Genomic DNA, 26,267 nt, shown 5'->3' with positions numbered 1-26,267 from the left:
TCATTTATCAAGGCAATAAAAATTCCTAGTCCTATGTCCTGTTAGTAAACTATTAATTATCACTTTTCTGAGTTGTTTTCCTTTCAATATCTTCCTTTTCGTCATTTTCAATAACTCTTCACGCAATAGTTCGGTTAGAGTGTTCTTAGACGATTTCAGATTTTTCCGAATACCAAAAAGAGTTGTTGAATGCTTTTAAACGGGCGACTAGAACCTTCAACATCAGTTAGTATCGGTCGTCCTTTGCGTGAAGGACAATTCAACGATAACATTTATATGTAAGCGCTTTTTTCCTTGATGTCTTCCATAATCCGAATTCTTTTTTTGGAGGTATTTGTCCAAAAATAATGTGACGGCTATTCGACGCTATGGCTAGAGTACTGTTCGTGTATTTATTGTATTTTTTTATGTTTTCTATTCGTTTTGGAGAATCAATTCGATGGCTGTGAGTATTTTTTATTTTTTCAAATACTTGGTTAACTATTTAGAAATTTTACTTTTTGTAAATTATTATTGATGTTTTTCAAATCACTTTTCGGTAATTTATATAATTTGGCGAATAAGAGGTTATTGATAATTTTTTGTTATTTTTAAATCTATGGTTAACTATGTCTTTTGTGGTCAGTAATAAATATCTGATTTGTAGATAATAAAAACGCCCTCGAAATGAAAAACATTTTTTTAACAGAAGCAAAAATTTAACATATTGGCAGTATATGCGAATTTTGAATAATAATTTAACAATGTAACCATACAAGATGTAATTATCATTATAGTAATAATGGTTTATTTTACTTTAATTTTATCTTAAAAATTTTATTTGATATAAACTAAACAGATTGATTTCACTACTGACAAAAATTCGAGATGTTGATGAAAGCAATTGAACATGTTCTTTTCCAATTCGACATTTAAAATGTTGCCAAAGAAAGGATAAAAATGAGTATATACTTATTTTGTCTTAGTTATAAACACATTAATTTTTATGTATGTCCTTGGACTTGTCCTCTCTGCATGGTTGTTTTTATTTCATTCTGTGTGTAGTCATTTTCAACGTCTTATTTTCTTACAACCTAACCTAACGTAATGTCTTGATATTTCGGGGTATTAATATCCAGAAAAAAATGATTTAAAAAATGTGCTACTGTCCATGTAAAAATATTCAATTTATCAACAATGAAAGGAAAAACGAACATTCCAGAATAAAAGTTAATCCGTTATTTCCATCATCTTTTTTTTCTCTGAGCCGATACTTCAATTTAGAATAATTACATGGTCAATCCGTTATGGATAAATGAAAACTTATCGGTCATATTATAAATTCTTTGTCTATCCGATTTGTGTTATTCATTATCGAAAAATATTTATAAAAACATCGGTTACTTAATTCAAATTTTTTAGATATTATTTTAAAGAATACGTCAGGGCACTGGCAGGATAATCTTATATTTTAGTTTTCGAATAATCAATATCTACTAATTGTACAATCTCATTTTATGACGTCGATTTTGAAATTCTGCAATTCCACGGCGCAAGGGATCCTGCTATTTTGTTTTTGTACTTTGAACCCGTCTTTCCAATCACAATTATTTTTCTGAGTCTTTGAAAACCTGTTTTTTTCTTGCTTTTAGTAACGACACCGTTCTCATTAACTCGGACAGTTTTAGTGATACAACCGTCATGTGTCACTGTGATGTTAATTAATCAGAAAATACGAGAAAATGTTTTTCCTTCAAGTTAACCTATATGAAAACCTAACCGGTCGAGCTACTTTTAATCAATATTTGAAAAGTTGGCTCGTTTTACAGATATTTGTACTGATAAAATTAGACTCCAACTCCAACATAATGTATTGGGAACTTCAGTGAGGCGAACAGAATCTCAATCTCCTAACAAGCTGCTTACGTGTTCTCATGAAACTGCAAGTTTTGAAACCTAACATCCATTATTTCAGAAGGTTGTTTTGTCTTATTAAAATCAATGTTTCATGATCAAAATGATTTTTTTTAACATTAATTTGAAAATTGAAAAGTTTTTAGCTAAAACCACTAGTTTTTGAACCGTAGGGTCGACATATAAATTATTTACTTCTCTGTCTTTGAAGACAATAACTTGGTTAACGAAACGCGTGGCAGACACTGTAATTTTTTGAGTGTTAGTGTAGTTATAGACAAATTTTTGAACATTTCACTGCTAATTAATGATACAATGTAACATTATCTTTTCAAAAATACTTATATAATAGGGTATCGTGAAAATACGCGGCGAGAAAAGGAAAATAACTTTTTATTGTCTACTCTCTTACTTTTCAAATAACTACTCACGGTATCTTTTGCGTGTCACCGTTTTTAACTAATTTCATATCATGCAATTTCGTTGCAATGTCAAGCAACTAGTGATAAATAATGTATAAAGTTACTATAATTTATTAGCAAAGCTTAAGTACTAAATCTTGAAATTTAAAGAAATAGGTTAAGTGTATGCATTATTTTAGTCTTATACAACGAAATACTTCTTTCCGTGTCCAAGGTTATAATAGTAGAGTGTAATCCTGTACTATCTTAAGGGAATCATTATTCATTTAATCATACATGTAGATGTACTTACTTCTACTACAATTATTCTAGATCCAGATATTCCGTGTGTCAATTAGTCAATTTTAGACTAATCACAAACAATTAACAGTATTCAAACCAAGTCTTAAGTTTTAATTTCTATAAATATCTGCAACTATAGTTCAAGATCAATTAAAACGTGTCTGATATTTATTATTGTAAATTAGTTAACATTAGAAAGTACAAAATATAAAAGAATCCATTTTTGAAAATAGTATAATTCTAATAAGTTTTAATTGTGATAAATTTCATTTCAGTTCTTTAACAATAAACCCAACTAATTTATTATCAGAAATGTATCGCGTGAATTTGACGAAAACCATAATTATGGGGTGATAATATCATACAAGTTTGGCTGCATGGCGCCCGTAAATTACACGGGAGGGTTGCTGGAATGGTTTCATCGGGCTATACGAGGTGTGGCAATCAAGTTCCGAAAATTTATCGATAAAAGTCTAGCCAATACAGTGTGACACCAAATTTCATAATTCACCTTGACAATAGTTAACCATTTTTATAATCACGGTTAGTTTCTTCTTCTTGATGTGTTCTTTTTAGGTTTGATTCAATTTAGGAAATGAAAAAAGTCTCGTGGGGAGTGTAAGGAAGGTGCGATATCGTTGGAATGTATTTTTTGGCAAAAATGCCGGCAGAATCAATGAGGATAGGATCGGTACGTTGTCATGGTACATAATCCAGCCTTCATCTTGTATAGGTCGATCCGCACATAGAAAATTCTCGCCCTTATATGCGCCAAGAAAGGTTAGGCGCTGGTCAGATGTAAATAGCGTCCGCAAACGGTCGACGTTCCGATCGGTACACGCGTGCTTTTGACAAATATGTAGTCTCCATTTAGAAGTTATATGTGGTTTCCAGAATTAGAGAGTTTTTAGATAACGTTTTTCGATAATACGAGGATCTGATGCCCCACGATATAAATCGACGAGACAATGGTAGATTCTCAATTGAAGCCTTTTACTCCAATGTATTATTATTAATATTGATTAAGCTCTCGGCGAATATAAAGATCCTTTCGACTGAGTTCCTACCTACGCCAATGATTAATACAAAATTATTGTAAAAATATATACAATTAACACCTACCTATATTGAAAGTATGCGATTAAGTTGAAACATTAATGACATTAAAACATTCTGTAGTACTCCTCCCTCTGGTTATTAGCAGGAGATATACAATAGAGTTGAAACCGCCTTTTTATTCTTATTATGAAATCGTACCTGATGCTTAAATAAAATCGACAGGCAACATTCTTACGCTTTATTATTTTTTAACTTTATTTTATCACAATTGGATAAATTTTATCATAGATATAAATATATGGTGTGAAAAATTTTTGTTCACTCATCCATCAACAAAATAACTTTTACCGCTACAATAATATAATCGTGATATGGACCTGAACAGCAGTTTTTATATTTTGACTGCGGAGAAATCACAAGAAACAAAGACGTTTCCAATTTTTCGAGGCTTACTTCATGTGTTCCTTGTATATGATTTGTTTCTTGCCATTCTTTGAGTCAAATCTCCCCAGCAACGTGGGCACTTGAATCGGAGTATGGGGAGAGTTGACCTTACTATTTTTGGGAAAGGAAAAATTAATTTTGAACTTGAATCATTGAAGAAAAATACCAAAATGTTCTAAAATAAACAAAATGACAACAATAAACATTCACATAAACGTTCACGTTGTCACTTATTCATTATAATTTGACTATTTTCGTTTATAATCGTGACAAAAAAATCATCCATATCTTCTGTAAGCCTTACACATAGCTCATGAGCATATCCACCATAGAAAGCAGTACCAACGATCTTTCATGTCATGATTCTCCTTAATATTATCATCACAGGAACTATCAACGTACGGTACAACATTTTCGTTATTAGAATCCGTTTTGCCATCGTATTTTTTGTTACGCATCTGGAAAAGAAACTCTGAAACGAATCACGAAAGCAGAGTTTTTCTTTTCGGTATCGTAATTATTTTGTTTCGCATCTGGAAAGCAAGACCTAAAACCAATCTCCCCCGGCAGAGTTATTTATGGTTCAGCTGCCAAGAAATTTTTTTAATTCACTGTTGAAAATTCAAATGCCAACTGCGAACTTCGTTTTTTGGTCAAACCAACTTCTCGTTGCTTACTGTAAATACCCGCGATGTTTTGTACTAACAATTTTTTCTTCGAATTTATGAAATTTCTAATAGAAGCGTCTCCCTTAATTTCATCTATGATATTTTCGAATTATTTTTTTGTGTGCGTGTATTGAAAGGGCATCGTGTAGGTAGGTACTGTAATTAAAAAAAAAAAGACAGAAAACAAATGAAACCACGTTTAAAGTTCCCACAAAAAAAGATATACATACGAAACATTGACCATGTCTTCCGCATCCAACTTGGTGCAATTCTTCCGTTCACATTCAGTTTATGGCATAGAAAAACCTCTGATAATAAAGAAAAACCACTTAGCACACTTCAAGCTACATTCATCGATGATAGACAAAAATACTTATATTTCGCATTATATCGCGTTAATTTTAAATACTATTTTGAAAGATGGTTCAACTCTCCCACCTCGGCTAGTCTGTTGGTTTTCCTTTATAGATACTTACATAATGGTGCTACTCTAATATGAATCGATCTCATCGACACCAATTGAATAGTTCGATTGACGAAAGAGAGCTTTCTGCTGTTTGTAGATTATAATGTATATCAACAGATATTGAGTCTTTAATTTCGAATTAATTCGAAAACTTAAACGTATTTTCTGCAGCAGACAGTAGCACAATATTTTTACTCTACCACTTGTATGTTGTGACTCTTTTGAAAATTTTGTTGACTACATTTTTCTACTTGGTTAAACAAGAATTTTATTTGGAAACATATCAATTGCCGTTTTTACTTATACTCAAATTACCATTTTTCTTTATTTACAATCAATCGTATAAAACTTTTTTACTGTGCAGGATATTTAACTAGAATGATTTTTCAACCTTTCAATTGTGTTTTGTGCTCGTACAAATAAGTTTCGTTAGTTTTAAGAAATTTATTTAGATTGTAGGTAGGTCTGAGATATATACGCTTTATTTTGTAGAATGCGCAATACAAACAGTCAAACAGTATTTTTAAATCTCCAAACAATAGCTTCAAAGGAAATGAATCAAGTGTATTATAATTTGTCAATACTAATAATTGCCTTGTAACTTATGCAATTTAGTTTTGTAATAAACGACGACCGTATTTATACACTTAATACTATATAATTTTTTGTCGCAGATCTCTTCAGCATTCCCACTTTCAATGGAATATATCGACTTTAAATAGCAATCTGGGGAGAGGAATTGGGTCGGGATCAAAATCTATTTGTACAATAGCAAGACGAAGATATGGATTTGAGAAAATCCAAGCAAAATTATGTAGACGTTCTATGGAGATTATGCCTCACATTCAAACCGCAGCCACACTAGCATCTGAAACATGTAGATCCGTTTTTAAACATAGAAGATGGAATTGCTCCTCGATTCTAACTGCTCCTTATCTAACTCCAGACCTTACTAGATGTGAGTAAAATAATACTTTATATTGTAATAAATGAAATCAACAACATCAAATGAAAATGGACGAATTTAAATCCAATCGAATTACATCGCATGTGGTCGAAAATAAACTCAATGTTTAGAAAAATTATGATTTACATGGCGATCCTCGGTTGAAATGTATTCTTTCAGGCCCCTCTTGTCTTGGCATCTCAGGGTTTTCCATTCTTGGATCTAACGATACAATTTGAAGCCATAACGACAGTACATACGCTGAATATCCTTAAAGAACTACAGGCTGGACCAACTGGCCAAGCAAAAATCTGTATACAGGGCGCTGGTGAATTTCCAATCATTTTGATGAGTATTGATCAAATTGTGTCTATGGCCGTTAATAATAAGGGCGCGGAGGCTGGATAAAGGGCAGTGGATTATTGACTCTAAGCCTGCCCTTCTAAATAATGGAGCCACCTGGTACACAAAATTTTTTCTCGTTTGGGGAACTGTCTTTTAAGCCGAGGTATTCGCTGTGATGGAATGTGGACACAGTAATTTCAATACTATACAAGCCATAACGTCCGGAACGGTGAGCTTAAGGCTTGTATTGGAGAGTAAGAATGTCCAACAACAGCTGGTGAGTGATGGCTGCAAGATCCAGCTCGTTAGAGCGCCCAGTCACTCGGGCAATAAGGGTAACAATGTTCCAATTAAATAATCGCGAAATTCGACTAGTGACGACTTTTAATCGGACACGGAGGATGAAAAAACTTGAGACCCCGTCTGTGAGTATCCAGCTCTCACACGGGCGCCATTCAAATATTTGTGTAATGCTCACAGCTTGCCTAGTGGCACGGCTCAAGCGAAAGCACCCGATTGGCTTTTCAAACGACATGGGCCTTTAGTAATTTCAAGTGGGGCACGAGGGCTTATTTGCTTAACGGCCCTTATCCGCTCACTATTGTACTATAAAACTATGATTTAAATTTAAATTTAAACGATACCTATAGTTTCTCACCTCTCAAATCAATTCTTTAAACAGAAATCCTTACGTATCTCAAAGGTAGAAACTTTCTACTATTGGTCGTTTCCAACTAGCAATACAATTCTTGCATTAGTTATTCCACACACGAAATTGGCTAATGAGCTACCAACGTCTATAGAAGGGATACTATACCAACCCCCGTTAAATGAAATTCGTTTCTATGAAAACTTTCTAATCTTTTCAGACAATGTTCTTTTGTATTCGACGTAGAGAAACGGGAAGGAAAGTTCTCTATTACGTGAAATGGAAAGCAAAAAAATCTTTTTGTTTGAGTAAACAGATCGGGCGTTTAATTGAAAAGATATTGCCACCATTTATTGTATTCATTGAAACTAGATATTTCAATAAGAATTTGCATCTTCAATTCTACTAGCGTCTCAATTGAATTCGAAAACTTATAAAAAGACAACTTTTGATAATTCTGATAATAGCAAATAAATCAACAACTTCCACTTAGGTACTAAGAAAAAGATCGTCGAAATGTAAATAGAGTAAATAATTAATGTCGGTTTCTAATGTTCATTTTGTTTATGAAATAATCCTACAAAAAGAAAGCCCATCGTATTCTATGGTTTTAACCCAACGTTCAGCAAGCTATTTAAGACCTCGGTAAAACCATTCTTTAAGCCTGGATGCAAAAATTTTTTCTCAGCAACAATTTCCATAGCCATAGCTCTGAATAAATATTAATTCTAATTCAAATATGCAAGGTCTGGACTAAATGCTGGATGTGGAAGGTGTTGAATATCGCCAAGTTCTTCGATCTTATTCGGTGTAAATTTCGCAGTATGTAGTATTGTCTTCTTGTAAGATACATTTCTTTAGAAGGTCCAAGAGAGTCCGATAATCGTGGAGTGCTGGTACTAGATTGGTTTTCCACAGATCTCTTGTAATTTCATTATCTACGCAGGTGTTCGACATGAGCGCGAACGATCTTCAAGCGTCAAATTTCCGCCATTGAAACTTAAAACAAACGCTGTGCCGTCCGCTCATTAACTCCGCTGCCATGGTTGCTTTTAACTTTTATTTGCAATAATGTCTTAATACACGAATTTCATATTTATGGCACTCTATATTACTACTAGAAAGTTTAATAGAAAGTAAAGCAATTGAGAGACTAGTCTTAACAAGTTACGAAATGTTTTAATAGAGGCGTGGGAATTTTCACATATGAAAACATGATATGCTAAATATTCTTCAGGTTTTTTGGTTTTAATGATCTGATCAAGTTACGAAGTATAAGCAGGCTAAAAGGTACTGGATTGTGGAGTTTAAGCCTGAGCTCGGACCCAGAGTTAATACTTCTGATGATGGAGAACATCGGGATACCACTACTATCTTTTGTGTGAGTGGCGGGCATGGCAAACGAGGAGAATGACACGTTTTAATTTTAATAACTAGTAAATAGAGAAAGTGGTAAATCAATGCTCGTTCTCTCTCCTCGAATAGTACAATTTCACTTACATGCTCTATGTATCTTTAATATAACCTCAATTACTGCGTTCGGCTATGTACATCACATGACTCTGATCGTTCGGCCATTTTTTGTACACTGTGAGTGAATCTCTTTGCTCTTATATTTTTTATGACTTTTGACGTTTCGTTAGACATTGCAATGCTTATTAATTGGCAATTTCATTCGTCAGTTGTCTTACTCCTAATAAATAAGAACTGATTGAGTGTAATACTTCTCACCTCCAGATGTCAGAGTTTTTCGTTGCTAGATAGCAAATAAGAATGTAAAAAGTCAATTTTTACACTTTCATAATACTCCACACTTCAATTATTTTGGGTTAAGTTTTTTTCGTTATTCGTTTACTGTTTGGCAATTACCACGATCGATCTGTACAGTCTATGATCATGTGATACAAATCAAAAAAAGATTAGCGAGCGCAACTGTTGGTCTGAATAACATTGAAAATGAAAATTGGGCACGCTACTTTTCGAAAGGTAATGATAAATCACAGTATAGTGCCTAGTGCAACCTCTCCACATAGGCTGTAGATTATCATTCTATATGACGTGTTAACAAGGGAGCACAGCATAGGTAAAGTGACAAGTCGCCTTCGTCCGAGCACGGACATGGTTAAAGAGGAAGAAATTCCCACTTTCAAATCTCAATATTTCCAGTGTGGGTATTTGAATATCACATATATCACAATAAGGTTATGTTCTAATTTTTAAGGCATATATCTAATATACTACTTACTTACATTTATTTTTCAGCTACTCGAGAACAAGCTTACGTATATGCTATAAGCTCAGCAGCTCTTATTTACACAATGGCTCGTGGTTGCTCAAGTGGCACCTTACATCAATGTACATGTGCTAATAAAGCTACCGCAGTTCCCGTCGGGGACTTCCAATGGGGTGGATGTAGTGATAATGTTAAATGGGGTATCCAGTTCGCCAGAAGGTTCATAGACAATGTCGAAAAAAGTGCTCTAGTTACACGAAATAAAAGGAATGAAAAGGAAGGGAAAATGCAGAATGGTGCAGAGACTGCAGGAGTAGAAAGATCTTCTATTGCAGCTGTAAATTTGCATAATAATAAAGTTGGTAGGAAGGTAATCATTCAATCATTATTTGATGAAACGTTTATTTTTATTTTATTATCAGAATCAGAATTTAGTACAATTTCCTATTTCAGATTATGAGTGGTAGTCTACGCACCCAATGTAAATGTCATGGTGTGTCGGGTTCATGCAATATAAAAACATGCTGGAATGCACTTCCACCAATGTCTGAGATAGGTGTTAGATTGTTAGAACAATATACCAATGCTCTTATGGTTATTGGAAATGTAATAGATAGTACTGGTTCGGTGGAAATTTTACCGAAAAGTAGGAAAAAATTCTCCAGCACGCAACTTGTTTATATTTCCAAATCACCAGATTATTGTACTAGGGACGAAAGACTTGGCAGCTTTGGAACAGTTGGCAGGTGAGTTCAATATCTTGTCCATGGGTTGTAAAAAGTTATTACATGTAATTTCCTTGCCTCGGATAACTCTATTGAATTATAAAACCTAATCGAAATCATTTTTTTAAGAGAAAATATGCACCTGACATTCTATTTTTGATTATTTTGTGTTGAGATTTTATTTAAAGTGGGTTATATTTCTTGAACCGTAAAAACCGGCATTCAAATAAATACATAATGAATCGAATTTTACCCCATTCTTTATGAAATATTCGTTCCAAAATACATGTTATCTTTAATAGTGCCATAATTTCAAGCGTTCTACCTACAAAGACCTTAGCTTTTTTACCTTAAGGAGCTTAAGGTTTCGATCTAGAGTGCAGCATAAGTTCGCTACTTATATCATATGTTTGTACTTTATTAATTACAACTGTGCTTATCTTACAGGTCTTTTTTATTCTATCCACGAGGACATGATTGAGTAATTAGACAATGCACAATATTCTTACACCTCTTTTCAACCAATCTTCAATAGTGTACCTTTTGCTGCGTGATATACATTTTTCAGGCTTTCTCATGTTGAAACATGTACTAAAATATTTAATAATTAAACAAAAATCTTCTATTTTATTTTCAGATATTGCAACGTTTCTTCAATTGGTCCAGAAAGTTGTAGGCAATTATGTTGTGGAAGAGGCTATAGGACAGTCGTGGAGGAAAAAATAGAGAGATGTCAATGCAAATTTTATAACTGTTGTTACGTTAAATGTAAAATTTGTCGAACTAAAACCAAAGTATATGAATGTTTATAAATTTTATTTTGTGTAAAAACATAAAAAGGAGGTTGCAATTAGCGCATTTGAATGTAAGCACTTTTTAAATATGATTAAATTATTTCATCATTTTGGGACCATAAAAGTCTGGTTTTGGTTAAAAAAGAAGGCAGAATGTTGAAAATAGAGATTTACGTTAATTAATGCGCTAGCTGTACCCATGCCCACTCCATATTAGTGAAAAAAAAATGGTTTATGTAAGTGTTGTGCAATTGTTCATCAATATTTTGAAAAATCGCTATTTAGGATCTTCAACTGTATAATTTTACACTATTAATTAATGATTTTCTCCATTTGGCTTAATTATTAGGATTATTATTGAAGAGTATTTAATTACAACACGTGTATTCAAATTTTATACGTAATAATTGGATAAGATTTCATTGTTCAGTATTATTACGATCCGTAAATAAGAAGGAAAAAAATATTTTTCATATGTTAGATTAAAGAAATTGAAAAGTTTTTGGGTTAACTACTACCATACAAAATGCATTAAATATTTAGGATAGCAATGTTTAACGACATGCTTACTGAAAAGTGTAAAGTCAGAACATTCACCTGAATTAGTGATATATGTTAAAACTTGTGAAGATCTTGTTATCAACGAAATAGTGCTAAAGTCTCAAAACCACGAACTTATTAAACCTCGTTACAGATGCAAGCAACTAAATTATCGGAGACAAATCTTTTTAATATCCTCTGGGCTGGGCAATAACTTATCAATTGAATATATACTTAGAGCTTTGAATGAAATAAAGCTAGCAATAGTAGGGCTCACTGAATATTTTCAACAAACTTTTTAGAAGAAAATTCTAGATCTTGTTATATCACTGGTCCCTGTTGAGGTTATTTTTATTCCAAATTGTAAATTATTTATATGTTAAATGAACTTTAGAATTTGATTATGAAGTTGCTTAGAATAATAGCAAATTCAATGCCGAGCCCGCTTCAGAGTTCAGAGCAACACCAATGAACTTGAAGTGAAAGATGATCCAGTACCCATGACAAAAAGCTAATAGAACTCGTTACCAATTAGAATAGACGTAATTGATTAAGCATTGAGATCAATAAGTAACCGAAAATAACAATTTTGCATTTCCCCCCAATCCGTTTCTGTTTAATAAAGCTGGTAAAATTTGGGATTTCCAAACTGCTGACAAAATTACAATCTATTTAGGGTTTCACAACTAAAAAAGTTTCACTACTATCAATTATAAGAAAAAAGCAATAAACTTAAATCTATTTATTAATTTAAATCAAAATACATACATGACTTCGACCTGTATATATCACTTACAAATCAATTTGAAAAATATGTACATATTGTATTTACCTATCATAATTCTTCATGTTCATCAGTTCTTTCTATAAAAACATAAACTAGATAAATACAAAATTATATGCAGAAACCTGTTTTTCATTTACCTTTTTCACTAACAATAACAATATTTTCAGCTGGATCTGCATCCAATAAACCAGAATCTATTTTCTTTTGCAAATTTCTAATATCTTCATCATATGACTTCCATTCAGGTACGATTCTAACAGCTGCTGTTAACTTGGCTTCCTTTGTCATTGGATTATTACACTGAAGAAATATTTGAAAATTTGTAGCATTAACATTTCTCTTAATTGTCTAAATTTATACTTACTAAATCTATAGTCTTTGCTCTCTCCTTGGATTCATCATCACACCAAGTTTCACACCACAACCATTCTTGAGGCAACGACTTTATCGCTACCTGATGGATCATATTATTTGGTAAATCCTGATCTAAATTTGAAAGACTATTAGGATCTTGGCTAAGAGCCTGGTATTGCCCTCTTAGTCTATCACCAGCTGCTATCCTACGAAATCTCTTAAGATCAACTACATATAAGGCAGAAATGTGATACCTGAAAAAATATTTTCAATGTTACTATTCTGAGTATTAATGAAAGATATGAGATCTTTTTCTGATGATATAGATGACATTTTATATATAACTATACAGATTTTGTGTCATAAATATTATATCATATCTACAAGAATTGTTTGAAGTTTCCAATGTGAACAAAATACATGATGCTACATTTTGAAAGTAAGTCGTTGTGACGATTTGAACAAAAATGCAAAAAATTGTCTAAGCTGTCATTACATCAGACTGATGATGGTCGTTTATAAAGTCTAAATAAAATATGCAGTAATCACTGATTATATTGAAAAAGTTGTACTAGTTGATCGGTTAGAGCGACGGTAGTGGCTAGGGGCATATCTAGAGAATACGTTTGTCATATATTGACTAACCAAATAGCCATGTGGATATTGGGTGTTGCGTTCACTACCTTTGGATAAAAACGAATTCAAATGGACAGTCAAAGCAAAGTGTTTTAAACGCAAAGACAGAAACAACAAAAGTCAAAATAAATATGTACTTTTCCATCAGGGTAACACCTAGTTACACTCCAGTTGTTGCCATGGTTAATTTATATATTATTTTATTGTAACTACCTTCTGCCTTGTAGGTGGTTTCTCCAATAACCGTGTTTCCAAAAACGAAAACCGTCCATTTCTTTACGGGATTCACAGAATGGTGTATATCCATATGGAGCACCGCCTAAATCCAGCTGTTGAAGTTCTTTTAAATCTGCTCGTACAACCTACAATGATATAAGAAATTGCAATAATATAATTATGCAAAAACAAATACTCATAAATAACTATAATAAACTGTAAGAAATAATCTGAACTTTTTGAAGTGTCATGTGAAGCATTGTTTGAAACATTTTATTGACTTCACATAACGTTCAAGTGAATCTAGTTTGCCATTGAAACAATGAATACAATGTCATCGACTGACTGCGATCAGTTGTCAAAGTAAATAAAATTACAAATGTGGATGTTTTAGAAATATTGTTAATAGAGTAGAATTGTTCATTAGATTGAATTTGTATCGAATTTTGATTTTCTAAAATAGATTATATAATATAGATAATATAAAAAAAAAAAATTAAAATTACCTGGTCAGCATCTACGAATATAATTTTCTTAACATCTAGAGGAAATAACACATCCAGGAATAAGATTTTGTAACCCCAAATTATCCTTTGCTTTTCAGTTTGTTGATGTAGCCATCTTGGCCATTTATATTGTACTAACTCATATTCAAAGCCATATTCTTTCGCCATATATGGTAAAAAGTCCTATAAATTCATGTGCATAGAAACAATATATTTTTGTTGTACATATAAAACATGCAATTAATGCTAATATGATACCTCTTGTGTTTGATAAATAAGTGTGATTAACAAAAATATTCTGAGCGATTAAATAACTACTTTTTTTTTATTAAATTATCATGTGCAATTACAAGGTACACTAGGAAAGTGAGATTATGTTTTTGACGTTCAGCGCATAAAAAGTAGAGTTGGTTAAATTCGACGTCACAAGCGTGGTCATTATGTGCATTATCACATGTCCCCAGAATCTATTTCTTCTTTTTATATGTTTTGAAAATGTTTATTCTTTTTTAAACATGACAAGGTGTGTTAGGAGTACAATATGATTTGCTAATTTAAATAGAAACGATATTTATTAAGGTTAAAATATTAAAATCTTATGAAGAATACATTACCTTAATTTGAGGAGAGAGATAATTTTTGAGGAACCAAAATTTAACAGGCGTTTTGGTATGTTTCAAAACTGACAGCATCATAATTCGTAGGAATCTTTCATATAAGTGACCAGAAGCAAGAGAAAATATGTTCAATTTTTCGTCTTGTTCATCTTCACTACTTTTAAAGGAGCTGAAATTAAATTACAATTGTTTATATTATTTACTAAGGTTGTCCAATATCTAAATGGGATAATAACTATTTATGGTTAATCATATATTGATCTCATTTATTTATAAATGACAGTAATATAACTTGCTGTTTACCTTGCTATAGAGCTCCAAATTCCGTTACCGTTATCCTCATCTGACAGCAAATCCACATTCATTTTATCCGGTTTCTTCTGCACTCTCAATTTAACAATATGAGATCTTAAAGAACTAATAAGTACTTTGATATCAGTTGAATTGTCGGGTGTGTCGCTTCCATCATGGCTACAAAAATGTTTCATGTTTGGCACAAAAAAACTATATTCCACAATAAAAATATTTTATGTGCGTAAGGCATGAGAGTAAGAATTTCTTAATTCTGTCATTGCAGATATCAAAATCTATTACTGTCTTCTAATTTAATACACTTGTGATTATTATAAAAATTTCAAGAATGTAATATTAATAGAACCTGAATTTATTGGGAAATAATAGCTTTTTACTATTGTCTCTTTACTAACGGGTGACACTGAAATAAGTCTGTATTGGGAATAAAATAATTTGTATTGTGAATAAACAAATTTTTTACCGATAGAGAAATTCAGTATATCATTTACTTCACCATGTATAACATTACCTAACTATATTATAAATATCAGCGCTTCTGCCCTGTCTTAATCGCAAGATCCAAGCACCTGGGTTGGCTTTCAATTGGAAATAACCCAAATTGGCCATCACTATAGTATCCACAATAACAGGTTGACTGTCTGTACCCAGAGTTATCTGTAAACCTCTTGGAGGGCTGCCGGTGTTTTGTTCAAAACAGTGACCTTCGAGAAGGAGATATTCCAGTTCATATTCACTAAGCATAAAAAATATATAAATAAAATCAAATTGTAAATACTAAATGGTTTTAAATTATGCCAACGATTTTAATAATACATCAATCAATTTCATTGCATAACCATTTTTATTCGACTCATTTTGTAAAAAGTTTTTTAATAAAAGTATTTTACGAAAATGAAGTAGGATATTAATTTAATTTGTCTCTAGGCAACATGAGTCGCTAATTAGAATATTCTCGTAGAAACATGAAATGTAAAAATAGAAGCGGGTACAACTAATTTGTCATACACAAAGCTATAATATTGACCTGCATATAAAATCTTTATTGAGAAAAAAGTGATTTCATTTCGCCCATAGGCAATAGGAAAGTCTGGATGCACGAAAAAAGTAAAACCTCAATAGTTTTTTAGATTAGAAGTAAAACTTGATTTAACTATAACAGTATTTGATTACAAAGTTCTAGAGACTATCTTGAGCCGATATTTTTAAAATCAATAAAAGATTTTATTCCTCCTGGGTATGTTAAAACTCATGAGGGATATCAAAAAAATTCACACACTTACTTTAAAGAAGATACTTAAGAAATATGGTGAAAAGAGATGGTATAATAAGATAATCTGTTTGTACAAAATTTGTTATTGAAGAAATGATTTCAAAACAAAACGTGAGGGTACTTTTTCTTCTAGCACATTTCTGTGGATAGAGCCCGTAGCATAACTCTTAAATGTTCTTGAATAACAAATAATTACACACTCAATACAATGCAATTGATAATAGTTTAAAAAGTATATTAGAAATAACAACTATATAAAAAGAATTTTGTACCTGTGGACATTACTCTCAACATTTTCCAGTCTTATATTATCTAAATCATAAACGGATCGTACTACTTCAACTAACCAATTTTCAGGTACATGATAATTTTGAGTTAAAAGCGGTGATGTAGGCATATTGTTAAATCTTGCTATTGGACCTGATAGTTGTTTGCCATCTTCTCCAAATTGAATTTCTGGTTCTAATACAAATCGATAAAAGCTAAAAAAGTATTTAGATATAATGTGAACAAGTAAAAGAAATGTTGCAAAAGATTGAAAAGAAATTTGAGAAAGAATATTTAGAAGTGTTGGAAATGAAATATACATGTATGTACAATTTGTTTCATAAACTTTCTCAAAAGTGTTCTATGAGGAAAATTTTATATTGTAATTTCCAAATTTTTCCAAAATAATACTAAATAAATGGAATAGATAGTTTATAATAGACTTCAAAAGTAAAAGTAGAAGACTTACCTTTTAACTGGCATATCACTATTCTTTTCAACACTATTTAGAAATACTCTAATTCTACAATTCAATACTTCTTGCATAACTTGTAAGATAGGACCCAACTTTTGTGCTCCTCTTGAAACAGGATCGACGATTGCGGTAATATCAAATGCAACTCTATCATGATGAGATGGAGGAATTTTGATTACAGAATGTTCATCTCCAGAAAATTTTATTTCAAATCTAGATCTAGTTTGAGGTCTTGCAATAAGCAGAGAAATTATTTTCATTAATGAGTTACTGGTCATTTCTACAAACAATTCAAATCATCTAAGAAGACAAAATTACATATAATATTAATATATTATTATAGAAAAACTATCTGATATCGAGAAAAGTATGACAATAAAATATAGGAAATAATCGTCAATTTATTTCCAAAATCAGAGATAAAACTAATGCAATTTCATTTAAACAAATACATGTGCCTTTCAGGTTAAGTTTTACATGTGTTATTGTTCGTGGATTACTAAAAGGTTGTCACAAAATATTGTACATCAGGATATTTAATTATCTATCATTAATATATACATATGGTGAGTTACTAACCTTCATCTTCATCTGAGTCTTTATCTAATGCACTTTTAATTTTTTCCCAATAGGTGTTGGAACTGTACCTATCTAAGAGGCTAAAATCTTCTGAATTAAACTCTTCATTCTCATCTAAAGGACCTAGAACTCTTCCATTAGCGATCACGGCTCTCTGGCTTTCTTTTAATTGTAGTACTCTCTGACAATAAACTCTTAACATTTTAAGGTTCAACTCTTGGGAATCAATTTTAGATCGAACATCATTCTGAAATATAATTGAAATTTGATAAAATTTTAAAACTGTTTTAATATTAATCTGGAAACGTTAACAAGTCTTTTTACACATCAGAAATAGAAAAGAAAGTCAGCTCAAACATTGGTACTCTTAGGCTGGTTTCGAGTTAAAATAGACAACCCATTTAACCCTATTCTTAACAACTACTGATAATTTCAACTAACTATATATCAAACACAAGAAAACATAATGACAATTCACTTTAGATGGTAAGAGTTAGAACATAATTAACAATATCCCACAAATATTTCATCAGCTTCAATATAAATCAAATTTGTTAAGGTAAACAAAGAGAATGAAAATTACTTACCGGTATATCTATTTTTTCGCCGTGTTCCAATTTTACCATGACATTGTCATCTTTTAAAAGTGATATTACAAAGCTCAGTGCTTTTTCAGGAGGCAATTCTTGTAGTGCTGCTAACACGATTTTGTTTAGCGTATTATCTTTTTCACCATTAACGTTGGGCAAAAAACTCACTCTCACGTGACTTTCCGATTTCTAAGTGAAATAGAATCTATTAATAAAAATTTTTTATTTACCTTACAAAGACATAAAGTAATCAAGCAAATTAAACTCCAAACTCATCTCTACAAAGTTATAATACACAAAATAAAGACTTTTTTGTAAGTTTCGACATTCAATAATCTTCATATAAACTTTGAAATTGTAAATGTTATATAAATTAGTGTTCAAGTCAATTCAAATAAATAAAAAATACATGAAAATATTACCAAATGTTCCAAGGCATCTTTCAATAATCTTCTCGACTTTTTACAGCTTAAATCACCAATAACCCAATATGTCATAGAATTATATTTGCTTCCCTTTTTAGGTACTGCAAAATACCTCAAGTTTTCTATAGCAGTGGCGGTCATATCTCTTGCACTAAGCTTCAACAACATATCCAAATTATTAGTACTACTCGGAGTGCCTATAATCAAATGGTTCAAGTTATCTTCGATTCATATAGTTTTTGTAACATATACATTCTCATGGATAAATAATCTTAATTTCAAAATATATCAAAACAAAAAAGTGAATGAAATGTTAGTATTCGATTCTCTGCCCCAGTATACCAGTGGATGAATGCAATCATTTTATTAGATTATTTTTACCTTGAAAAGTTATTAATTCATTATATACAAAGGTTTTCTATGGTTACTTCTTATAAGCACCATTGTTGATAGACTACTGATGTTTGCGTTATTTGTACTTTTTAACATAAATAATAACTCGTTGGTATTGAAATTCAGGGTAAAATCAGTTTGTATTCTAAATCGCTGATAACAGCTGAATAATAATACTAAATAACTAAAATTGAATAAACGTCTATAAATACAGAGAAACTAATTATATACATATTGAAAACCATGAAAAAAATTAGCGAAAGGATTCTGCGTTAGGATTAGCTAATAGGTGATCTACCTGATCCAGGATTAATCTTTCCAAAATACCCTTATGATATTTATCTAGCATTACAAAATTTGTTAATATGTTTGTAAAATGTGCAATTATTTTCAATAACATTCATTAACTATTAGTGGAAGCAAGATTTGGTTTATGGTTCATCAATTGTATAATATAATTCCAGTAGTATGTACTAGCATCCCACCTAATGTAATAATTTTTACTTGTTTCACAAAAGTATCTCACCTGTCATATCAAGATGTGACGATTTTTCTTTATTCAATATTCTATAATTTAACCTAGGCATTACTTTTGGCTGATTCATAATATAGTCTAATACATCATCAGAATCTAACAATTTGCCTCTATAAACACTCTTTTGAAAATTAGGGGTTTGGGTCATAACTTCTTGAAGAATGGTTTCCTCAAAATCATCTACGTTGATCTGACTCTGAGGAAGAGGTATTCCATTCAACAGAGCTTGAGGAAACGATTTGAGGCCTGTTCGTTCAATAAAGTCGGCTGATAATTGTCTTCCAAAATCGTAAACAGAATCTTCACCTAAAACAACAATAAATAATTATAAATTCAAATATATATAGTACCATTAGAAACATACCTAAAATATCGACGGGATCTTCATCATAATCTTTTCTAAGTTGTTTTTTAACGTCGTCAATGTTCAGCTTGTCTTGAGACGATTGCAATAAAGTTCTAACAAAAGTTAGTGCCGTAGGAGCATCTTTAGTTTGTGTAACATAGTTAAGAGCACATTGCATTGCTACACCAACATCTTCTAAGCCCGTCACTTCAGAATTAGCTGTCACATTGAAAACTAATCCTACTCTTATAGGCGCAAGGTGAATAACAAAAGACTCTACTAATTTTAGCAAACCAGAAGATGATTTTTCTTTTGGATCAATAATGAGTACCTAAATCAACAATAAATATGAATTAATTTTACATTCTAAAGAAAATAAGTCGGAGTAAGTAATATTCTGAATAATGTATGTCATTAAGTGATGAAGTGCAGCTGATGTAGAGAGATAGATTTTACTTGGAACTTTTTGTACTAATTTACTCACTTGACCATGTTATAAGATATTTATATAAATTGAGAGTTATTACAAGTTTTTTGGTAAAAGCTTCATTCTTTTTCAGATAACCAGCCCATCTAAATTAAAATAATTTACAAAGTGTTTCTGGAAAAATTGTAGCTGCCCATACTTAAGACCCATATTATTTCAGATATTTCACGACTATTTGCCAAATCAAATGAGAAGTTATTCATTTTTTGTTAATAATTATCTCTTGTTCAATTTATTGCACTTACAAGATTGTATAAATTTCTTCTTATTTGCCGCAACATACCAGGAAATGTTGGTCTCAACAATTCCATTAGTGATTTCGACCACATAGCATACCTGTAAATATTTTTCAAGTAAAAATACTGGACTAATTAATTATTAGATAATAGATAATGTATTTTTCGCCAAACAAGTAGTATATTTTATAGGAAAGATTAGTTATATATTGTCCTTTATTTTTACACAAATGAAAATTCAAGATATAACATATATCTAATGATGTACTAATATAAATATTGTAGGTGTTCATAAATAAGTTATTTAATCTTATTTCTTCACCTTATGGTTCACAATTTTCTTTACTTCAAGAAACTAAAGCAAAACACCATTTATATTTTCCTTCATAAATTAACATTTATTTGTTAAACGGAGGCACAATGGACAAGAGAAAAAAAAAAGAGGGTTGAAGGTTTTGTATAAAAAGTAGATGCCAATTCTCATACTTTAAAATAGAAGACATAAATTAATTCAATAATCTAAGTATTTAGATGATATATGATATATTTCAAAATTTATCAGGGCTCATATTCCAAGGAACTAGTTCTTTCAGATTCTGGTTTTACAAGAGCAAAGCTGAATTTTTAGTACTACTGTATTTAATACATAGAAACATGAGTGGAATAATAGAAGAGACTATCATTTCTGCTTCCAGACAACAAGAATATGTAAAATTTATTGAATTTGAAATCTAACAGATCCATTGATTTTCATCTATCAATCCACTAAATTAATACAATACAAATAATAATAATTGTATTGAATCGAACAAGTTACATAATTCAATTGAGTATTTGCAAAGGAATAGCAATTCCGACAGCATACTATAGAAATTCTTAAAACTATATTGGTCAAGATCTAAAGGAAACTGAAAAAATTGTTGATTTTAATCAAAGTATTTTGAACATTTTTTCATTTTGATGCATCCTTGGAAAGTTGCAAATGTATTGGACAGATTCAATGGCTCTTTGTATACACATTGCATGTTATAAATATATAATAATAAAAATTTTGTATTGAATACTTACTTTGGATTTTGTTCAATGTCATTGATCCAATTGATAGCAGAATCTCTAATGTCAATAGCAAAATCTTGACCACTACTATCTTCTTCAAAGTCTAGTTCCATTAAAGAGGACATTCGTTTATTTCCTACACCTAGTGCATGTAATCCTTCCATAGTTCTAAGTTCTTGACGTAATACTTCCAAAATACCATAAACATCAACTAAATCAATATCATAAAACATGCCGTTTATAAAGAGGGCAGTATCAGAAGGTTGTAGATTTAGATGGGAGCCAAATAGTTCACTATTTTTCTTCATTTCTGCCTTCAAATTTGGGTTAACTACTGTTTTTGCTAATCCTTTAGCCTACCAGATAAAAAACATAAAACAAATGAATAAAGAGGATTTATCATCAAGTGACCTTAATATTTTCATGTTATATTTGATTGGAAAAGAGTGTTGTTTGTTCTTACTTGTAGTAATCGTATTTTGTATCAATTATAATCCATTTAATTAATTAATGTGGTTCTTAATTTTTTGCAGTTTTTCCAAGATTGTTTGCTGTTATTTTTTGCTATTAGCCTCCCATATTAGCTAATTAGTTAATTATTGCTTCTGCTCCTCCACAACTTTCTCAATTTTTAATTGTGGTTTGTCAATTTTACATAAATTATTGCATACTCATTCTAACTTTGTATTTTCATGCACCAGTTTATGTACAATAAATATTGGTACATGGGTATTTTGAAAGTGATCAAAATGGTAGCTTAAAATTATTGTTAAAAGCAGGAAATGAACATTACCTGCATAGGAAAGTTTTGCGCTGTATTAGTTAGTATTTTCAAAGCTTCTTCCTTAGGAGCATTCATAATCCTCTCAGCTGCTTGTAAACTTAATTCTTGGAACTGCCAAACTTTAAGTGGTGCCAATTCACTAGAAGTATCTTCTAAATGTGTTTTAAATTTTTCTAACTGACTATGGAGATGGGGGAAAATTTCTCTAAAAATTATGTGCTATCATAAATTTGAAATAAGTTTTAGAATTGAAAAAGCTATTTTAAAATGGAAATATAGTTATTATATCTAACACATGTTAAGATTATTATATACAGTACAATGTAAATTTAAAAGACTTGTCTTACCTCAATTTTTTAAAATCAAAACCTTCCAATTCAGTGTCTTCATCTTGTTGAGAAGTTTCTGCAGAATTCTGATCTTCATGTAACTCAGTGTCATCTTGAGCTTTATATTCAGTTGATTTCATTTGTAATTCTACCCCATAGCCAGATAGTCTCAGTTTTCTTGAATCATTTTTCTGAAATGTTTTCAAAACAATTACTAATTACCTGGTAATATATTTGTAATGTACTGTTTTATTAAATACTGCCTTATAATTTGAGAATTAAAAATATGAATGAAAAATATTAGTATCCTAAAAGATGACCCTTGACATTACTCAACTGAGGTAATTGTTCAATTAGGAAATTCTGTGAAATTGGTTCATCAAAAAACATGAAATTTCAGGTTTGTTGAAAGTACATAAATTTTTCTTTACCTTGATATAGTGACGGATAATATAATCAATTTTACCATCAACAGCTGCATTTTTCAAGACTTCATGAAATTTTCCAAATGATTCACTACCAATTTGCCCATAAAGTACCGCTACTAAAGATCGATTTGCAGAGCCTGGGAAGTGATTATCTATTCTATAGACATCAATTTTTCCGTGATTTTCAGTTGGCTGAAAAGTCAGTGAAACAACAAAATTATAAAATAATTTCATACTTTACACAGTAATAATTAATATATTTGACTTTCATTAAATATGCAGAATGTATAGGGATGAAAGTCCAATTCAATATAAAAAATATATTCATGAGATATCTAATGCATGATCAAATATGTATACTAACAAACTATTTATTACTACCACTATACAAAAACTCACTCTAAACGTTTGCACTTATATGCATTTGTCAAAATCTTAAAAAAATGTGTAGAAACTATGAATGTAAGTTATAGAATAAACTGTTTTGAAATGAACAAATATTTTTAAAAAAATTATTTTCACTTACTCCATTTATTAGAGATTTGACCTTTTCTATATCACAAACTACTGTCCCTCCAATGTCAGCAACTGTTGGACAATCCGGCAAATGCAATTCTTGTGCTATTTGCCTAAACATTTGTACTTTTGGTGAGTAAATATGTAAAGATAATCCTAGTTTTAATACTGACATTTGCGAGTCTGTTAAAAATTTCGAAGCATGTTTAATTATAATTTGGTACTGTTCATACTCATTTTCTGTAAAAATCCAAGTTAATTATATGATAATATTAAAAAAAAAACAGCTGTCATTACTCGAAGATATTAGTGGCGGATTTAATGAACTTATTGAATCCACAAAGCCCCAGAAGAAGTCGATATTCTCGTCTGCTAAATACTCTGCAGTTTCTAGAACGAGGGGCGTTGATTGCCATTTAGCTTCAAGAAGAGTTGTTACAGATTTAGATTTTTTAGATTTTCCTTCTACGTGTTCTTTTACACTTAAGAACAATAAGATACTTATGGTGAACGGTATGAATTGCATTCTGTAACAGATAAACATAACCTAAAGTAATCTGGAATGTTTATTATTTGTATTTAGCTTACCTAGACAATTGCTTTGAAATCGGAAGTAAATACTACGTTGATACGTTTATTTTCATAGCCTGAGTATTAGCAGAAGATTGTAAATTATTTTATAATAAATTTAAATATTTAGTGAAACATCTTAGCAAGCTTACCAGTCACCCTGAACACGGTTATCAATTTCAAACCAATCAGGTGTAGCCACCGCATGTGCAAGTGAAATAAAAGTGGATACCAACTAGAAAAAATAAAATTTCTACTTTCACGGAAAATTGAGCTCTCTGATGTATAATTATATTTGATTGTGTGACAGATGTATTATATGTAGTAGATTATTAAGTAGTTTATTATAACATAAAAAATATCATCATCTATCGAGAAAACATCAATATACTAATATGTAGATAGGCAACTTAACTTACATTGTTTTTTAGCAATGCTTGTAATAGGGCTCTATTCATTGGTTTTTTGTGAAATTATCAAAATTGCGTATATAGTTTAACTCTTATTAAAAAGAATCATTCAAATATCACTTAATTACATTATTGAATAGTAATATTTTGTTGAATGTAATTATTAGGTCGATCAAAATTACAAGGGTTTTGTGTTTTTTGAGCTACTTCCATGGAACTGGATAAAGTAATCAAAGAAAAACGGCCAGAATTGTCAAATTGGAAAGGTTTAGTGTTCCACCGTATAATGCAAGGCTTCGCACATCTTTGACAACTCGTGGGAGTTGGGCTGGGAAGTGATGCCACATCCCTCATACAGACCTAATCTGGCACGATCTGATTACTATTTATTCCGAAGTTTGCAGAATTCTTTGAATGGTAAAACTTTCACAAATGACGATGATCTTCAATCTCACCTGATAAGGACCAGAAATTTTATGAGCGCGGAATCATGAAGCTGAAAGGAAGATGGCAAAAGGTGTTTGAGCAAAATAGAAAATATATAATTGATTAAAAACTATTCTTTGAAAACAGCAATTCTAGTCATTGTATGGAATGTAATTTTAGATAAATTTAATGCTACTAGTAAGATGCTTCCAGAATCTCAAGCTGAGTTGTCATCTGTTTTGCAGATCTATAGTTCTCTGGCTCTATACTTTCAAGACACAATATTCCCAATACGGGAAAGGTAAGGGAAAGAAGTACTTTTGAGAGTTTCGATTAGAACCTTGCGAGATGGGGAAGACAATGTAAGAGGCAGTGGTACAACCATGTAAGACGGATGGACGAGAACAGACTTCCGAGAATAGTCCTAGAAAACAAACCGCCCGGCTCAACGCCTCCCGGGAAACCACCTAAAAGGTGGTAAGATAGTTGGCAATCCACCTCTCACGAAAAGATGCAGAGGCAGTTTCAGAATTAACAGATCGACAGATCTCCAAGAAGTAGAAGAAGAAGAAGAAGAAGAAGAAGAATTAGAATCTAAAAAAAATTCACTACAAGTATATTGGTTATTAATGATTTCTTACAAAAAAATCTATTAATTGTATTTTTCCAAATTGAATTACAGCAGTGATTAGAACCAAATGGTGATTTAGGTAGATCTCTAACTATCCGAGTCATGATGCTACTTAGAAAAAAACATTGAAAATTTTATTCTCTAGCAATAGAGAAGTGAAAGAAACTTGAACGTTGAGCGTTTCAAAAACTTCCAAGAGAAGTTTCTAGGTTGCTTAGCGTCAACAAAAATGTTTTTTATTATTTGACAAATACTTAACTGTGAAAAAAAAAATAAGATCATAAATTATGTCTCCGTGTATAAAAAACGAAACAAGTAAATACGTAAACTTCACACTAGCTGAAAGGATTATTAACAGAACCGATGCACGAACGTTATGCCGTTAAGAAACTTAATAAGAAAAATTGTATCACAGGTTGCTAAATTGAAATATTTCAGCTGTTCCGAGAGGGTGGCTTAGTAGCAATAAAAAAGTTCTGTAGTACGTGATTAATATCCATCCATTGTTTCCCTTTTATTTCAAGTCACTGGTTATTTAATGAACATTCTTTTAAATTAATCACTATTCATAAAGTTTTTCTTTTTAATTTAAAGTCGCAAAAGTAATTCTTTGAAGC

General features: G+C 31.1%; 2 protein-coding genes across 3 annotated transcripts; one reads left to right on the top strand and one right to left on the bottom strand.

The window, feature by feature from the left end:
• The first annotated feature begins 224 nt into the window (after nucleotides 1-224).
• LOC130451685 (protein Wnt-11b-like) lies at nucleotides 225-12,189 on the top strand. 2 transcript variants are annotated; one of them, XM_056790864.1, is made up of 5 exons: nucleotides 225-445; nucleotides 5,909-6,192; nucleotides 9,437-9,777; nucleotides 9,861-10,153; nucleotides 10,770-12,041. In XM_056790864.1, the coding sequence occupies exons 1-5, from the start codon at nucleotides 369-371 to the stop codon at nucleotides 10,942-10,944; spliced, it is 1,170 nt and encodes a 389-aa protein (XP_056646842.1). In that variant the 5' UTR covers nucleotides 225-368; the 3' UTR covers nucleotides 10,945-12,041. The 2 variants fall into 2 exon arrangements, with proteins under 2 accessions (XP_056646842.1, XP_056646843.1); XM_056790865.1 differs by lacking the exons at nucleotides 225-445; nucleotides 5,909-6,192 and adding an exon at nucleotides 8,853-9,341 and having other exon boundaries at nucleotides 10,770-12,189.
• A 4-nt stretch (nucleotides 12,190-12,193) lies between these two features.
• LOC130451684 (UDP-glucose:glycoprotein glucosyltransferase) lies at nucleotides 12,194-24,373 on the bottom strand. The gene is made up of 23 exons (XM_056790863.1): nucleotides 24,202-24,373; nucleotides 23,911-24,140; nucleotides 23,624-23,853; nucleotides 23,101-23,289; nucleotides 22,688-22,860; nucleotides 22,350-22,545; nucleotides 21,569-21,912; nucleotides 20,510-20,600; nucleotides 19,796-20,108; nucleotides 19,423-19,737; nucleotides 18,501-18,700; nucleotides 18,076-18,267; nucleotides 17,489-17,735; nucleotides 16,904-17,189; nucleotides 16,440-16,649; nucleotides 15,406-15,630; nucleotides 14,886-15,053; nucleotides 14,580-14,751; nucleotides 13,966-14,148; nucleotides 13,457-13,605; nucleotides 12,618-12,861; nucleotides 12,391-12,553; nucleotides 12,194-12,330 (listed from the first exon to the last, which is right to left on the bottom strand). The coding sequence occupies exons 2-23, from the start codon at nucleotides 24,137-24,139 to the stop codon at nucleotides 12,302-12,304; spliced, it is 4,548 nt and encodes a 1,515-aa protein (XP_056646841.1). The 5' UTR covers nucleotide 24,140; nucleotides 24,202-24,373; the 3' UTR covers nucleotides 12,194-12,301.
• Between the last annotated feature and the right edge of the window lie 1,894 nt (nucleotides 24,374-26,267).

This window comes from Diorhabda sublineata, chromosome X (assembly GCF_026230105.1).
Source record: "Diorhabda sublineata isolate icDioSubl1.1 chromosome X, icDioSubl1.1, whole genome shotgun sequence".
NCBI lineage: Eukaryota > Metazoa > Arthropoda > Insecta > Coleoptera > Chrysomelidae > Diorhabda > Diorhabda sublineata.
This window is presented reverse-complemented; position numbering and strand designations above follow the sequence as displayed.

Bases quoted from the DNA above. Each gene is read 5' to 3' on its own strand.
- LOC130451685 (XM_056790864.1), top strand. From the start codon at position 369: ATGGCTAGAGTACTGTTCGTGTATTTATTGTATTTTTTTATGTTTTCT. The intron at 6,193-9,436 runs GTGAGTAAAATA...TTTATTTTTCAG, and splicing joins AACTCCAGACCTTACTAGAT to CTACTCGAGAACAAGCTTAC. The intron at 10,154-10,769 runs GTGAGTTCAATA...TTTTATTTTCAG, and splicing joins AGCTTTGGAACAGTTGGCAG to ATATTGCAACGTTTCTTCAA.
- LOC130451684 (XM_056790863.1), bottom strand. From the start codon at position 24,139: ATGCAATTCATACCGTTCACCATAAGTATCTTATTGTTCTTAAGTGTA. The intron at 20,601-21,568 runs GTAAGTATTCAA...AAATATTTACAG, and splicing joins GACATTGAACAAAATCCAAA to GTATGCTATGTGGTCGAAAT. The intron at 17,736-18,075 runs GTAAGTAATTTT...ATTATATTTCAG, and splicing joins GCGAAAAAATAGATATACCG to AATGATGTTCGATCTAAAAT.